Here is a 15399-nt window from a genome sequence, read left to right as displayed (position 1 = left end):
CATCTGAAACATGCCATTCCAGTGCAAATAGTTTTGCCTTTTAAAAAAGATACTTGGCTCAAACATCGTTAAGGAGTGTTTGTGATTCAGGAAAGGGTTTTTTTGTGTGTGTTGGCGGGGGGGGTCCCCCCTTTTAAACCATAAATATTCCTGCTCACTTTAACTCTAGCATTCTGAGGATGTTGAAGATGAAAGGCTGCCCACCATTACTCAGTGAACAGTTCTATGCTGTAAATAATCCTACTATCCATAGACTAAAGTGCCACTCAGCTTATGTGCATATTTAGACTTCTGTATCATCTATGTGAGTTTTAAGAAACACCACATCTTTTAACTGGTATTTTTCTACAGCATTTTCAAATTCCTTGCTGTATGTTAACCCCCTGCTTCACTCTCTCTCTTCTTCCTTTCTATCCTTATTTTCTTCACTATACTTTATATCTTCATGCTTTTTTTATTCCGCTTCATGACCAAGAGGTTTACTCATCAACCTTCAGAATCCCCTTTCATGTCCACCTCTCAGAAAACGTACTCTGATCCATTTTTAGCATTACTCTGTCTGCAGTTACTTGGTTTTCTGTCTTATTTTTCTGAACTGGATGTTGAACTTCATATATGAAGGGGTTTCAACCTTTTTTTTTTTTTTTTTTTTTAAGTGGGGATGGTGGGGAGAGAACAGGTTACAAGGTCTGTTGCCATAAACTGTGATTTATACATGCAGCAAGCATAAATTCAGCATCATCGAGCTTGCAGCAGCATGGTTCCCTAGATCAGGTCTGACTGTCATTTCTAGCTCTGGTACCTGAATAAATCAAACTATTGTTCCAAAACCACAGTTATCATGGATGCATATTTAAATTCATGATTGAATTCAAGGGCAGTCCATGACCCTCTGACCCTTCTTTCAAATTGAAGGAATATGATGAACCTGGATAGTGAATCACAGCTGTTCAGAAGTCAGCATAAAAATCCAATTAATTGACACAAAAGGTAATCCATTTATCACACTGAATGCAGTCATCTGCTCTGCCTTTGTGCCTCTTCGCTTAGCTGCCCATATCACCAGTCAGCTGTTTAAAATTTTATCTGTAGAAGAGAAACCCATTAAAATTTTTGAGGCTGGCGTAACAAATGTCTTGTTGTTGCAGTCCTTGCTGTGAAAGTATTTAGAAATTATACAAAAAGATTTCAGACCAGTCTTGCCCTTGTGTTCTGCATAGTAGTATATTTTAATTGATTCTGGAATTTCATGGACTATTAAGTTGATTGCAGCCCAAGCCATAATACTTCTAGAATGCTAAAGGACTTAAGCTCCTTGCATTATAAAATGACATGGTTTAATTATCTGAATCATGTTTGGTACGCAAGCCTGATTTGGGGAAAACTTAAGGAACTCTGGTACTTCAATAGTGAAATAGGACTGAAGTCAGTAGCTGGTTATTTTTAAATGTTGTTTTAAACAGCTGAAAGTTTGAAGTTGGAGTCTTAATACATGTTTAGTCCTTTCCCTATGAGGTAATCTGGAAGTAGATCAGAAAAGGGTCCAAAAATTTAAGCTGTCTCCTTGTGTTATTGGGTTTGGGGTTTACAAGAGATGATGGCTGAAAATGTACATTGTCTTAATATCTTACATTTATTCTTTGCAGCCTTTGGAAAAGAAGTTTGTGCGTGTTTCAGGGGAGGCAACAATTGGACATGTGGAGAAATTCCTCAGAAGAAAAATGGATCTGGACCCTACTTGTCAGGTATGCCACTTGTAGTGGCACTTAAAAGTTCACTGTATGAATGTGATGCCTGCACTTCAGAGAGAACATTTCCATTGTTCATTAGGGTCTAGAAGTAATGTTAGTTTTTTTTAATGCAGTAAGGATTAAAAAATAAAATGTTTGAAATGTTGTGATCCACAAGGAACGACTCTCCCAACTCATTTGCAACGTGTAAATTTTCATTATAATACTTTATTATTTGTATAAAGTTTCTAAAGTGCTACGTAAGATTTCAGTAGATGAAATTCAAAACCAAAAGATCCCGCTGTTTCAAAGATAAAACTGAGTATATAGACAGGAAGGTGTGTGAGTGTGGGAGGATATGAAGGCAGAGACAGGTAGGAGCCGAGTAACAGTAAAATTTAACTGAATGTTGAAGGAGCAAACAAGGGCTAAGAATGGTACTGTGGATGGATGTGTTGAAAGGTATGAATGCAAATGTAGGCCTGTGCCTCCAAATAAGAATTCAAAGGAGCAGAATATGGTAACTTCATCTTTCTCAACCATGTTGATAGGAATTGCGTGTCAAAACCAGTTTTCAGTTCTTCAATGTATTTCAGCAACCATTCAGCTGAGAAGGTGCAGGAGTTCTGTAATGTGTGAACGATTCTTAAAGCTGTCAATTACTGGTAAATCAAGCTGATACGGATGTGAATAGGCAAATGGTGGAACTCAAGTGCTGGCTTTGGAGTTAAGGCTGTGTTATCATACAGCAGTAACTGTCTGAGACAATACAGCATGACTGTGTGCCTCAGTAGTGAGTACTTATTCATGCCACTTACCTTTTCAGTGGTGACAAAGCAAATCAGATATAAACTATTCATCATTCTGAGGAAGTAATGTATTTTCATTTGCTGGTTTTCTCAATGAGAGTCTTTGTAGCTTTCAGATGGTGGTGACTTAATACTCTCTATCAAGTACAAGTATCCTCAAAATTGGGCTAGAGAAACTTCTTGCATTAATTGAGTTGTTGTTTATTTGAGGGGAATTAATTGTTTTGTTTGTTTGGGTTTTCTTAAGTAGTACATCAGAATCTCAATTTTGAGGAACATTGAGCATCCATAATGGAAACTTAATATAATGGAACATAATGGAAAGTTACCCATCTTTCAAAATCAAGCTAGGCCTGTGTGTTAGATGTCTTTCAGGTTTTGCAATCTTGAGATCATCTAATAGACATAACTTGAGAATTTTTCCCTGATGAGTTACTTCCTGCTTGGACTTCACTAGACACAGTATGATCCACTGTTGGTAAATGTTACTGTGTCTCAAAAGCTGAAGATTTCGTAGACTTCCTTTCTCAAGATGTTGCTTGATGCTGACCCAGTAACTTTTATCTCTGCTAGTATCCAGTTTGCCATTTTGGAGTAAGGCACAATCATTGGCTAGTTTTAATCTCTTGGTCTCTTCTGTGCAAGCCATGCCTGTCTGGAGGAAACGTTAAATCTGCTCTCTTCTACAGTCAGATCTTTTGGCTGCCTTTTTTTCCCCTCTTAACTGATCTGCACCCATTGGTTTTTTTCAGCAAGTATTTTTTTGGTCACTGGGAACCTGTAATCAATTTTCATGCCACAAATCATGACTGATTTCTTGAAGATGTTCAGGATTGTTTTTAAAGGATTAGGGAAATTAAGCAGGAATTATTTTTCCTATCCTGTGATCATTTCTTTGTCTTATGGGACTTAAGATTAAAGGAGTATATGTACTGAGCTCTCATCTTCTCATTGTACTATGCAGAACTGAAGCTGATGGTTTGTTGGTAAACATGCAGAAAGCAAAAGATATGTCAGATATGTCATTGAAGACGATGAAGCTTAATGAATCATGTCTTACTCCAACTTCCCAGGATGGCTAATAAAGCAGAAACTGTAAAACAAAATTAAGGAGAACCTGAATATAAATTAGCACAGGCAGAAGAATTTAGGGCAATAGGTTGCAAATCATATGTGCAAAGAGTATAAATGTAGAGAGTGCTTGGCTGTTTTTTCAGTTTGCTGTAGAAATTTGAAAGAAAGTTGAGGACTGCAGTGGTTAATTTCCTGTAGGTTTCCCCAAAGTATGTTAAAGAAGAAATAGATACTAGCTTAGGACAACAAGCTTCTCTTTTTAATATTACTTCTTTAGTCTTGATTTCTAACTCTCTCCAGTTCTTCATTACCTAAAATAATCAATTTTTATATAAGATGTCATGAGTTTGGTGCACTCAGCTTGGGACTAAAGTCCAAGGACTAGATTCCCTTGGGAAGCTAGGAAATTTCTTTCAGAAACAGGCGTTTCAGGCCCTATTGAGCTAAAATGCATTGCATTCACAGTATTTTTCCCCCACACTTATCTACAGAAAACTTACTGCCACAGTGTTTAATTGTGCCTTACCTGGGATTGAAAAGATTTGACTGTAAGGAGGGCACAGAGTCTTTCCTCCTTTCTCTCCTCAGTATTTCAATTACATTCTTGATTTCATTGTTGAAACTTCTAGTAAGGATGCTAGGTGTGGTTATTTTATGAATGCAATCAGTTCCTACTGAATATCATCTTAATTTGACAGTCTGCAAAAGTGTTATTTGAGAATGTTTTACTTGTTCACGGTTAGAGCTGATTCAGTGACCAAGTGATAGAAAGTATGTTACCCATTCTCCTGAACTACTGACTGTACTTGGACCTCTTTGACTTAATTTGTTCGACTTAATTTGTTGTTGTGGAATATTAGCTAATATTTGCCCTGTTTCATTGACCTGCACAAGTGGATTGGATTGAGGTTAATGAAAATGTGAAATAAGCCGACTCCTGTGACAGTATATATACAAGTCTAAAAAGCAGTTTTGAAGCCACTGCCTTTGTTCTTTTTTCCTAGTCTGAGGCCTCAAATTATTTTCAGACTTCTGTATTTGATTGTGCAAATGGATTATGATTCAAATTTCCTAGTTTATCTGAAAGGTTAAGGCTTGGTTTATTTTTATCTACCATTTGAGCTGTGTCGTGGTTTAACCCCAGCAAGCAACTAAGCACCACATAGCCGCTCACTCACTCCCCCCCACCCAGTGGCATGGGGGAGAAAATCGGGAAAAGAAGTAAAACTCGTGGGTTGAGATAAGAATGGTTTAATAGAACAGAAAAGAAGAAACTAATAATGATAACACTAATAAAATGACAACAGTAGTAATAAAAGGATTGGAATGTACAAATGATGCCCAGTGCAATTGCTCACCACCTGCTGACCAACACCCAGCTAGTCCCCTAGCGGCAATTCCCCGCCCCCACTTCCCAGTTCCTATACTAAATGTGATGTCACATGGTATGGAATACCCCGTTGGCCAGTTTGGGTCAGGTGCCCTGGCTGTGTCCTGTGCCAACTTCTTGTGCCCCTCCAGCTTTCTCGCTGGCTGGGCATGAGAAGCTGAAAAATCCTTTACTTTAGTCTAAACACTACTGAGCAACAACTGAAAACATCAGTGTTAGCAACATTCTTCTCATACTGAACTCAAAACACAGCACCGTACCAGCTACTAGGAAGACAGTTAACTCTATCCCAGCTGAAACCAGGACAAGCTGACTGACTGTAGTTTACTCTTTCTGGTGCTTTGTTTTGATCTCTATGCTTTGGGCAATGATTAATTTTCTGTATGTGTTTAAATTTCTACTTACAAGGTCTCTCTTGAATATTCTTGCTGGAATTTGTTGGGGGGATTGTGAAAATAATTTCTGAGCAACTGGAATTGCTAGTAATAGCTAAGTAGGTAACATTTAATTAGAGCTAAATACGGGCTATGGTGTTTGGAATCCTTTAGGTACTTGGCTTCAACATCTGATGCACAGCTGTATAGTTAGTATTCTGCTGAAGAGTGGGGAGAAAATGAGCAGTTTTCTTTAAAATGTTATTTTCTTTGAGGTCATCCTGCAGCAGCATTATCTGTTCTTGCCTTTCATTCTGTGAGGACAAGAGAGACTGCTGAAAGACTCGCAGCTCAGCTGGTCTGAATGCATTAATGTAGCTTATGGAATGGAAATGTTCCATAATCAGATGTGTGTTCCTGAAAGTGTGTGTACATAAACTGCAGCCTGGGCAAAGATTGGAAGAAAGTCTGTGCTCATACAGCGTAGTTGTTAATATAATTTCTTTATGCCAGTCTTAGGCCCTGGAATAGCAGTATATGGTACCTTTGAAAAGTAAATAGCAGATAGAGGAAGTGGAAAGCTTTGCAAGCTTTTTGAATAACTAGCCCAAATACTCATGTCAATCTCTAAAACTTTGTGTTTTCCTTGTCCTTCCCTGGATAGTATGGGTTGGCATAGAAACTATTGATTGAGGTCTACTGCTTTCTGGGCCAAATTCCGCCTTGCGTTGAATCTTAAGTGGAATGTCCCTTACATGAAAGTTTTCCATTTTTATCTCTGTCTTACTTGGTGAGTGTTAATTTATAATTGTCTGTTATTGTGGCTTTTAGAGAAATAGCTCTAATAGCAAACATGCCACCTAAAGAAAATAAATAGCATGATGGAAGGGATACTTTATTTCAGTAAAAATTTTAACAGAAGTGACTGAGTGAGTATTCAGCAGCTACACCTTCATGTTTCCTTTCAGCAAAAGGTCAAACTATATTTACTGCTGTCTCACTAGCTATCAGTACTAGCTGGCTTCAATTTTACTAGGCAGTTAAAATTGCAGTAAATTCATAGCATTTGTGTTGCTAGTGTCTCTTTTTGTAATGGAATATATTAATTCCTGCATGGCACAAGGATTCCTGAGAGACACATTCTGCAACTGATTTTCACACTGAACTGGGATTTTTTTCATTGTATGTTTTATTCTCTTGTCCTTATAGAATGAATCCTAGCATAACAATTAGCAGGCAGAAATTCAGGCTTTGGTGCTGGAATAAGGAGATTAGGCATTTGGTATTCAGAGCACTCTTAACACAGTAAATGTGAAATACTCTTCTCAATTTATTAGAAGACACTGGATCTTTAATGACTACCATTTGAAACTGGAGCAGCAGGATCAACAGTAGAATATTTTCAGGCAAGCATTCTGATTCTGTTTTGAAAGATTGTCACCAGTTGTCACTATATCTGTTTGCATCCTGTATTGGGCAAACAGATTACATTTTCTACTTCTGTAGAATATATAAAATGTGTATGTATATATGTTTCATTGGGAATGGGATTGAGTTTTCAGTGCCTTATGGTATAAAAATTATAATAGTAAGCCTATAAAGCAGATGTAATTAAACTCATATATCGCCGGAAAGCAAAACAGACATATCTATCTTCCTGCGGTAATAACTTTAGAGGCTAGAATGCATGGGAAACACCAGAAATAACTGTAACCAGCTTTCAAAAAGAAGGAGAAATATATTTCTTTCAGGTTCTGTGTTAAATACATCAAATGTTGATGTTAAAGACATACGTGTGTGTATATATGGGTCAATATCTAATCAATATTTAATGTTACATCCAGATTAGTTTTTACTTGCTCATTTCCTTCTAGAAGCTAAAAGCAGAAGTAATACTAAGGAGTTTACATCTTCCACACATTAAGATTCAACCTAACATGAATGGAGTATTCTAGATCGTTCTCATACTCTACAGATGGTGAATTAAATTAGCCCTTTTTGAGCCTCTAAGGAGTAGAATTCCTGTGTTCCCAATTCTCAGAACAAGGTGGTCTGCCAGCATGAGGCATAAATCTTCCTAAATGTTTTCATGAAGAACAAGAGAGATAGTGGGTCAGCATGCAGAAGAGCATAAATCCAGGGGAATTGAATAGCTGAAGCACAGAGTGCATTTTGTAGTGTAAAGTGGCCATATAAGAGAATACGTAATGATATTGCAGTATGCTCCCTGACTACTGCAGTGGCAGAGCTTAGATGTTTTCCTTGCAGAAAGCTCATTGTTAATGCTCTTAACTTTAATTTTGAGGTTTCATCATTGTAATTCACAGATGAGAGCCCTCATTTCCATATCTAGAAATTGCTCATAAGGAAAGTGTAACCAAGCTGCAGTAGAGAGTGAAACAGTGCTGTGTTAGCTGCTCTAATTTGAAATGTTAGAGACTGAATTTACATTATGTGCAGTAAATTTGTAGTAACTTTACAAAGAAGCTTATTTTTCATAATAGTCAAGGCAAGGGATTCAGAATACCTCATTATGGTTTCTTTATTTTCCCCAAATCACTGTTTTTGTGGGCAGTTACTTAACAAAAGTGCCTCCTCTGGAATTGCAGACATCATTGACATAGTTTAGCTGCAGTAGAGGACATTGCTTAGAATTGCTGAGTATGCCCTTCACTTGCATCACAGAAGTACTGATTGCATTTTGAAGGAGGACTGTGTGACATAATTGCTGACAGTGGCATACAGTGAACTGTTCTTTTCTATTAAAACACTTCTTCCAGTCATATTAAGCAGACTTATTCATGTTTTCTCACTCAAGGTAAGAATGAGGATAGCAATGGCTCACTTTCCATCAGTGGCACTGACAGCAACTTGCCCTCTTTTGCAACTGATGAATGAGTCTAGATGTTTGTGGGATCATTTTAATACATTAGCTAAATTTCCATTAAATGTATCACAACTATTACTAAACAGCTTTTTTTCAGTGAATGTGCCAAACAGAGTGAAACAATAAACTGTCCTCTCTATTCCAGAAGTCAGGCCCCGGTCAGGGGTGTGGGGTGGGAGGCATTAGGCCAGTGCAATAGTGCTTTGCATGCTAAATCCATTTGGACAACAAAGATGGTCTTACGTGCTAGAATTGAATTCTTCTAATCAAATTTAAAGGACTTAGATACTGTTTTGCTAGTCCAAAGGTAGGTTGAACTTGACCATGTTTGTATTCTTTCACAGGTGGACATAATATGTGGTGATCACCTGCTAGAACACTACCAGACACTGAGGGAAATTCGTCAAGCCATAGGAGAGAGTGCAGTACAGGTATGCGTGGCAGCTGGGCCTTTGTTCCAGGTTTTCTATTTTAGAATAGAAGACTTCTTTCTGAAGCTACTAGGTAGCACCAACTTGTCTGAAGAAGTCACTTAGAAAATCTCTCCAGCTTATACAAAATGTTTTGTATAGTGTAAATAGAGTTGAGAAGTGTACCATGTGCTAAGAGCGTTCTTGATGGTTTGATGATGCTCAGGATATGAGGGTTTCGTGGTTTTTTTTTTCTATTCCAAAACAAGTTGCTATCTTATCAGTGATAAATTATACCAGCTTTTCTTTCAATTAACATTCCTTGTTTTCCTCCCTGGTGATAGCATCTCTGCAGGAAATGAAAGGACTGAAGCATCCCAAATAAGGCTAGCCTTGTGACTTGGTTAGGGGAATAAACTTGCTCATAAAAGCACAAACCAAAGATACAAAGTAATGAATGCAGTTAACATGCTTGATGCATATTATACCGGTCCTGGTCACAGCATGAGTGTTTAGCCAACTATTTCTTGTTGATAACTTACTGTCTTAAGTGCTACTGACTCTGCAAATAAGAAAGCATTTTTTTATTCCCTTGGGAATCTTTTCAGGCATCTTTATAATGGGAAGGGTCACACCATTTTAGAAGTGCAGCAAAAACAATGTAGTAGTGTGCCTAGTGAATAGTAAGCTATAGATGTAAAATTGCGATGTATGGTGAACTGTGTATTAATCTAAACTTGGAAGTCTGAGAAGTTAATGTTTAATCTAATACAGTGGGAAGAAATAGGATTTAGATTGGAATTTTACTTGGAAAAGTGATCTAAGCAGATGGCAGAAGGGCTAAAATAGTAGCAAATTCAGTTCCTTGACTTGTTTGTGCACACATGCACAATCTGTTACATTTAAATTTCCTGCTGAGCCCTTTCATGCTACAAGAGGGCTTCTGTGTCAGGGGCAAGAAGTTCAAAGCAGATTTTGAGGTATCTTGGACATTGCATCACCTGTACCTGATTTGCATAATTAGGAGGGATCCCAGAGTCAGGGCACACTTCTGTAGCTCGTGCTAGTGTTGGCAGGCATTAAAAATCTTTGAGGCTTGTGGTGTGTACCTCAGTTTCTGCAGTCAAAGGGAATAAATGCCATACTTGATGCTGTAGCTGTTCATATAATAATATGAAGAAAAAATTAAAATGTAACCTAACCTGCTTTGGGGAGCAGGGGATAGAAACCAGGAGGAAGCTGGCACTGGTAACAAACTTGCTTCTAGTGTAATGAGTTCTTTGTAAGTAAATATAGCAATCAACACATAGTGATGGAAGTGCCCTCTACTACAAGCTTCAGTAAATAGCAGGGGGATGATTTATTTCTCAGTCCAGGGGTATAGTCAAATGTACATGCTTTTAGACTTCATCTTAGCACAAAAGCTTTTCATGTATGAAAAATACTTTTGGGGAAGCACTTTAAGGAAAACTGCATCAATTTCATTTCTTGTCAGACATGGATCTGCCTAGCTGAAGTTTAGTGTCTTTCATTTCTTGTCAGAATTGGGTCTCCCTGATTGATGTTTAGTGGCTAAGTACCAGTCAGCAGCTCCACAAAGAGAACAGTTGTCTTGGGATACGTTCTCCAGTGACGTTTCAAGTCTCATTATTACAAAATCAGTATGCTAATGATGAATTCTTGCAAGCCTGCTCTATTGGGCAAACGGAAAAAGATCTTTGCTTTTTTTGAAGTCTTGTGCTTTCATAGTCACTTTTGCCAGGAAATTTGAAAGATCAGGTTCACCCTTATTTTTCTTCATTTCGTTACGAAACCTCTTAGGACGCCAAATAGTTACAGTAGGAATGTTGCAAATAAACCACAGTTGCTTCTTTTTTGACATTGAAATAATTGTGACATTTTCATGTTTTATAGTCTCACATTACATTATTTTTCAGAAATCAAGAGGATGCATTCCTAGGATTAAAAAACCTTGGAAAATGTTTTTAGATAGATAATTATCCAGAAAAAAAAAATGGATAGGTCAAGTCTAAAAATGGTAAGGGTTTTTCTTTTTCACCAAGATCTGAAATTCAATGAGGGGCATGATTGTCCCAGCCCAGTGAGACTACAACTACAGAGGAACATTTGATGGATTTTGCATTAAGCTCCAAGGGTATCTTGTGCCATCATAACCTTCCAGTGTTTCCAAAGCAGTGTTGGAGCTTGGAATGCCCTGAACAGCTCTCACTAGGATGCTGAAACACTCTTCAAAACTGGTGTTGTCATTTACCAGTTTCTGAGGTTCATTGTAGATGCTTCATGCTAAGAAAATAGCTTCAGTAGCTACTTATGCAATACAAAGTCATTTAAAGGAATAAACATCGGGGTTTTATCTAGATGAGTACAGTCACCGTTAGAGAAGAAAAATAACTGCTTTTCTAATTGCATTTTCCACTTGCAAGTTCATGCATGTTAGTAATTTTCTTTTTGCTGAGAAAAGTGACTTTAAAAATGCAGATAAGTTTCTCTGCCAAAGGCATTAATTTTAACATGCATTCTTTGGCAGCATTTACATTGGAAGTTTCTTCCAATGCAGTGCAGCATAACATGTTGTGTGTGATTTATTTTTCTGGACCATAATCACTGTGATTTTTTTTTTTTAAGGGCTTTTACTCCTCTAGAATGGTTCTTAAATGCTCAAGATTGTTTTGTGAAGATTTGGGGTGTTAGGGGTTTTTTTCCTGCTGAGTAACAATGTGTAGTGATATGTTAGAGGCTCAGTAAATTGAAGTCTCCTATAGGTGCAGGCTAGCAGGATTTTAGCTGTTCTGAATAACTGTGTGCCTTTCCAACAAGTGTGGGAAGATCAAGTGTGATCTGATGGTAAAATAAATATTCCTGATACTGGATCCATAGTAACCTGTTTGGGTTGTTTTAATTGGAGTGAATAGGCAACTAATTTTAGTGGTTGAATGTAAACAATTAACATGTTAGTTTCTGAGTAGTTAATAGAAGGCTAAAAAAAAAATTGGGAATAAATCTTGTTTAATCGTGTAGATCTCAAGATGTTTTAACATTTCTGAAATTGGGTGGTTGGTCGAATCTTTCTAATTAGCTGGAAATAGGATTTTTAGCTCTGGGGAAAAAAAAAAACAAATTGCTGCAAAGAATTTACATTAACAGAAGCAACTTTTGCTTAATTTTTAAAACAGTGTAAAACTTGTGGAACTTACTGCAAGGAAAGATCAAAGACACTGACAGAAATTTTTAAAAGGCTCAATTTTGTTACCATTGAGATCTGCCTGTAATTAAGAGTTTCATCAAGTAGCTGAGGAAGGAAGCTTTTCGTTAACTATATGGGAATATAATTCTTCCCTGTATTCCCTTCCTCCCCTTTGCTGCACAAATGCAACATGATCCAAGCTGCTAGTTATTTTCACTTGTGTGAAACTGGCCTTCTCAGAGATCTGCACCACTGATAGATATAATGAGCTCACACATGGGAAAAGCTAAAAAGAGTAGCTTCCTTTATGTCCTTGGCACAGAAGTCTTGCAGATTATAATGGTCTTTTTGTTACTCTCACCTTTTTGTAACCCAATGCTATTGTATTTTTTTGGTCTCCTGAGCTAGGCAGTAAGAGCTGTGATCTAATTTAATTACTATGACCCTCTAGCGTACATCTGCCATGGAAGTATTTTACTCTTTGCTGTGGGGATATTGAATTTGGAACACAGGGCAATTTTTGTTGCTGCTGCTCTTACAACATCAGAAGGTATATATACTATGACGTTTTCGTCTGTCAGTTCCGCTCTAAAGTTTATAGTTGGGTGTAACAGGTGGGATCCTTTCAATTTTTTTAGGTCAGGTTCACAGATGTGTGGCAAAGAACACTGGACAGTTTTGCTTTTCTTTTGAGCATGTCTGAGTTAGCCTGATTTGAGATTTGTGATAAGCAGTGAGAGCTCATTCTCTGTTTGGATTTCCTTTTAAGAACAGTATCTAGAGAAAGCAGCTGAACATATATAAAAATGTGTAATACTGAAAGAGTGAATAATTACAGAGTAAGCAGTGCCAGTACTGGGTTAATTCTCAGCTTCTGTTTGTACGGAAGAAATTGCAGTGGGTTTGGCCTTTGGTTTAACAGGGTTATTTCCTGTGTAGACAGATAATTTCTTTAAATGTCCTACTGCCAGATATACCATTTGAAGACTCATTCATCAAAAAATACATTGTAGCATATTGTGCTTGTATAAATATTTCCTTTAAGAAACTCTGTCATAGAGGAGAAACTGGTTTTGCCCGCACTTCTCCAAAAAAGGAAGCTTGCATGTGTCTTATTTTCTCTGTTGAGGTAGCTAACAGGCACAAGGACTAAGTATGTCTTTGTGAAGGTTTAACAACATACTATTTGCCAAGAGGTTCATAAGTAACTTCATAATAGCTGTTCTACCTAACACGAAGTGAGGACAATCAGGATTCTATCTTCATATTGCAACGCAGTCATCCCACTTAATGCTAGGCACTGAGTAAGTGAGTTAAAGCTTCTGTCTCCTCCTGTATCCTTTTAGGACTTAGCAATGGATTTCTGGTTATTAGCAGGATGAGAAGATGAAGGAAAGTTAGTGAGCTGTCACTAGTAATACAGGAATAAAATAGGGCTTTTTTTTTCATTTCTGTCCACTGAAGTTAAGGTTGATTGGCATCTACCCTACACTAGGCACTCATTTGTCATCGTAGGCATCATTTAAACAAAAGTAAATTTGCATGAGACTCACAGAGCATATTTGCTGTTGCTGTGAAGCTGTTTGTATCACCTGTAGCTGTAGAGCTAGGGAACATGTATTTCCTATAGCCTGAACGTAGTGTCTTCTATAGGTGTTTTAACGTGTTGTCCCTCTTTTCCAGTATGACCCTTCTGGTTGGTTTTGATGGTTCTTATAAAAGAATACTTTGATCCACTTTTGTCAGTGCTTGCATTTTAATCCCTTTTTTCAGATCTTCAGTCTTGACCTTACGACTGACATTTGGATTTGATTTCCCTTAGATTTGACTTGCGGATGCCAAAAGTTTGTAGAGTCAAAAGTGACAGACCAAGTTCATAGAAGAAAAGTCATCAGAAGACATTGATACAATGCTACTTTGACTTAAGGCTCAGGAACTTCCTGAGAGAGGCTTCTGAAATTGGCAAGTTATATAGGGAGGTAGAATACTTGCCTTTTTCATGTATTTTTATCTAGGCTTTCACCATGGGGCTAGGTAGCCTTTTAGTCTGCCCTGGTATGGCCATTCTTAGGACCTTACAATTTAATTTTTATTTTTTTTAATTGGCTCCTTTTTTGGTGCCTTCTTTTCCTGACTTAGAATATTAATCTCTTTATAAAAATGACAAAATTTATAGCCAGAAGCCAGGTTTCAGGTCTTGTTAAATGAGCATATTGGCTAAATTGATCAAAGTATTGCTGTTGCAGATCTGTTCTCCTTTGTTATGAATCTGTTTTCTCTCACCATCACATTTGAAAACTCCCAATAGCTCTTCTACTTTTTTCCCCTTGAAAATAACATGCTGTACTTTTTTTCCCCAGAACAGTAGCTTTGTTTCCAGTGGCACCATTTAGCTGCCAGAGGAAGTTAAAGAAGCTACTGGTAGAAGAGAGAGTAAAATAGTTACACACAGCAGCAGTTAGGGTGGTTTTCTGCTGAAAGAGTTTTGTGGCACTAGAGGCAAAACAAGGCTATTTTTCTAATAAGAGGTCATCTTCCAGACAGAACATAGAGGTGTCGATAGGCACTGTCTGAAAAGAATTCCTAAGGGAAGCAAAAGAACATGTCATGCAGGCGTGGAAAAGCACATTCTGTCCTCTTGAGTCTTTTTGAGATCAATTTTCTCCGATGCAAAATGGCTCAAAGAGATTTTTTTGTATGAGTAGTTGAGGCTACACCAACCAGTCAAAATCATTTTTACATAGATAACAAATTATTGTTTAAAAAAAAAAGTTCTTTCAAAACACTGTGTTTAGACTAATATAGGACTTTGTACTGTTGCTGTATTATAGTACAGCATCTGTAAAGTGGCGACAGTCTTGTTAATATTTTTTTAAATTAACTTTTTAATTAAAGATTTTTTTTTTTTTTGCTGGTATACCCCCTCACACAGAAGTGCGTAACTTCTCTGGAACATATGTTGTCTTAGTCCTGTATGTTAATAGACAAAAACACCAGAAGCAAAATATGGTAGAAGTTCTAGCATGTCAGTTGTGATTAATGTAGTTCTCTCTTCAAAAGAAAACTTTTATTAAAGCCTGTCCATATAAATAGGTATAATGTAACAAGTCAGGTTCCCAGTGGATCAGTGGTGGAAGCACACTAAGTGCTAGGCCTTTCACCAGCTGTGTGTGAGTTCAGTAACATAAGTAAGACTAATGATTCAGGAAGTGTCCTGTTTCACAGGTGAAAGGTTTTTTTTTATTATGTGGAGCAGTCTCAGAAGAGGAGAAACATGACTTAATAAACTAGGGGTTTTTAATATTTTTTTTAATCCCTTGTATTCATTACTTAATAAATGTGTAGTAGTAGTCTGGGCTCTTCTAGTACAGCTTTTGGCAGCACCTTCTAGAACTACTTAATTGATTACTTGTTTTCTTTCTGCCCCACAGTATCACGGGGAAAGCAGCATGAGTTGTAAATGAGCCTATTGTATGAAGATGATATAATTCCATTATAACTTTAAATTAAAAGCAAAGTA

The 15399-nt window shown here is 37.3% G+C and overlaps 1 protein-coding gene across 2 annotated transcripts in view; it reads left to right on the top strand.

The window, feature by feature from the left end:
* The window catches only part of PCGF6 (polycomb group ring finger 6), a 28876-nt gene that overhangs the window by 11577 nt on the left and 1900 nt on the right, over positions 1 to 15399 (top strand). For both annotated transcript variants that reach the window (XR_011326885.1, XM_069796897.1), the window contains 2 exons: positions 1647 to 1745; positions 8609 to 8695. Coding sequence is in view for 1 of the 2 variants with exons in the window: in XM_069796897.1 (XP_069652998.1) it covers positions 1647 to 1745; positions 8609 to 8695 (186 nt within the window). In the remaining variant the exon portion in view is untranslated. The remainder of the gene's footprint in view (positions 1 to 1646; positions 1746 to 8608; positions 8696 to 15399) is intronic.

The sequence above is a fragment of the Haliaeetus albicilla genome, chromosome 11 (assembly GCF_947461875.1).
Source record: "Haliaeetus albicilla chromosome 11, bHalAlb1.1, whole genome shotgun sequence".
In the NCBI taxonomy this organism is placed as follows: Eukaryota; Metazoa; Chordata; class Aves; order Accipitriformes; family Accipitridae; genus Haliaeetus; species Haliaeetus albicilla.
Note: the sequence above shows the minus strand (reverse complement) of the source record. Positions and strands in the feature narration are given on the sequence as shown.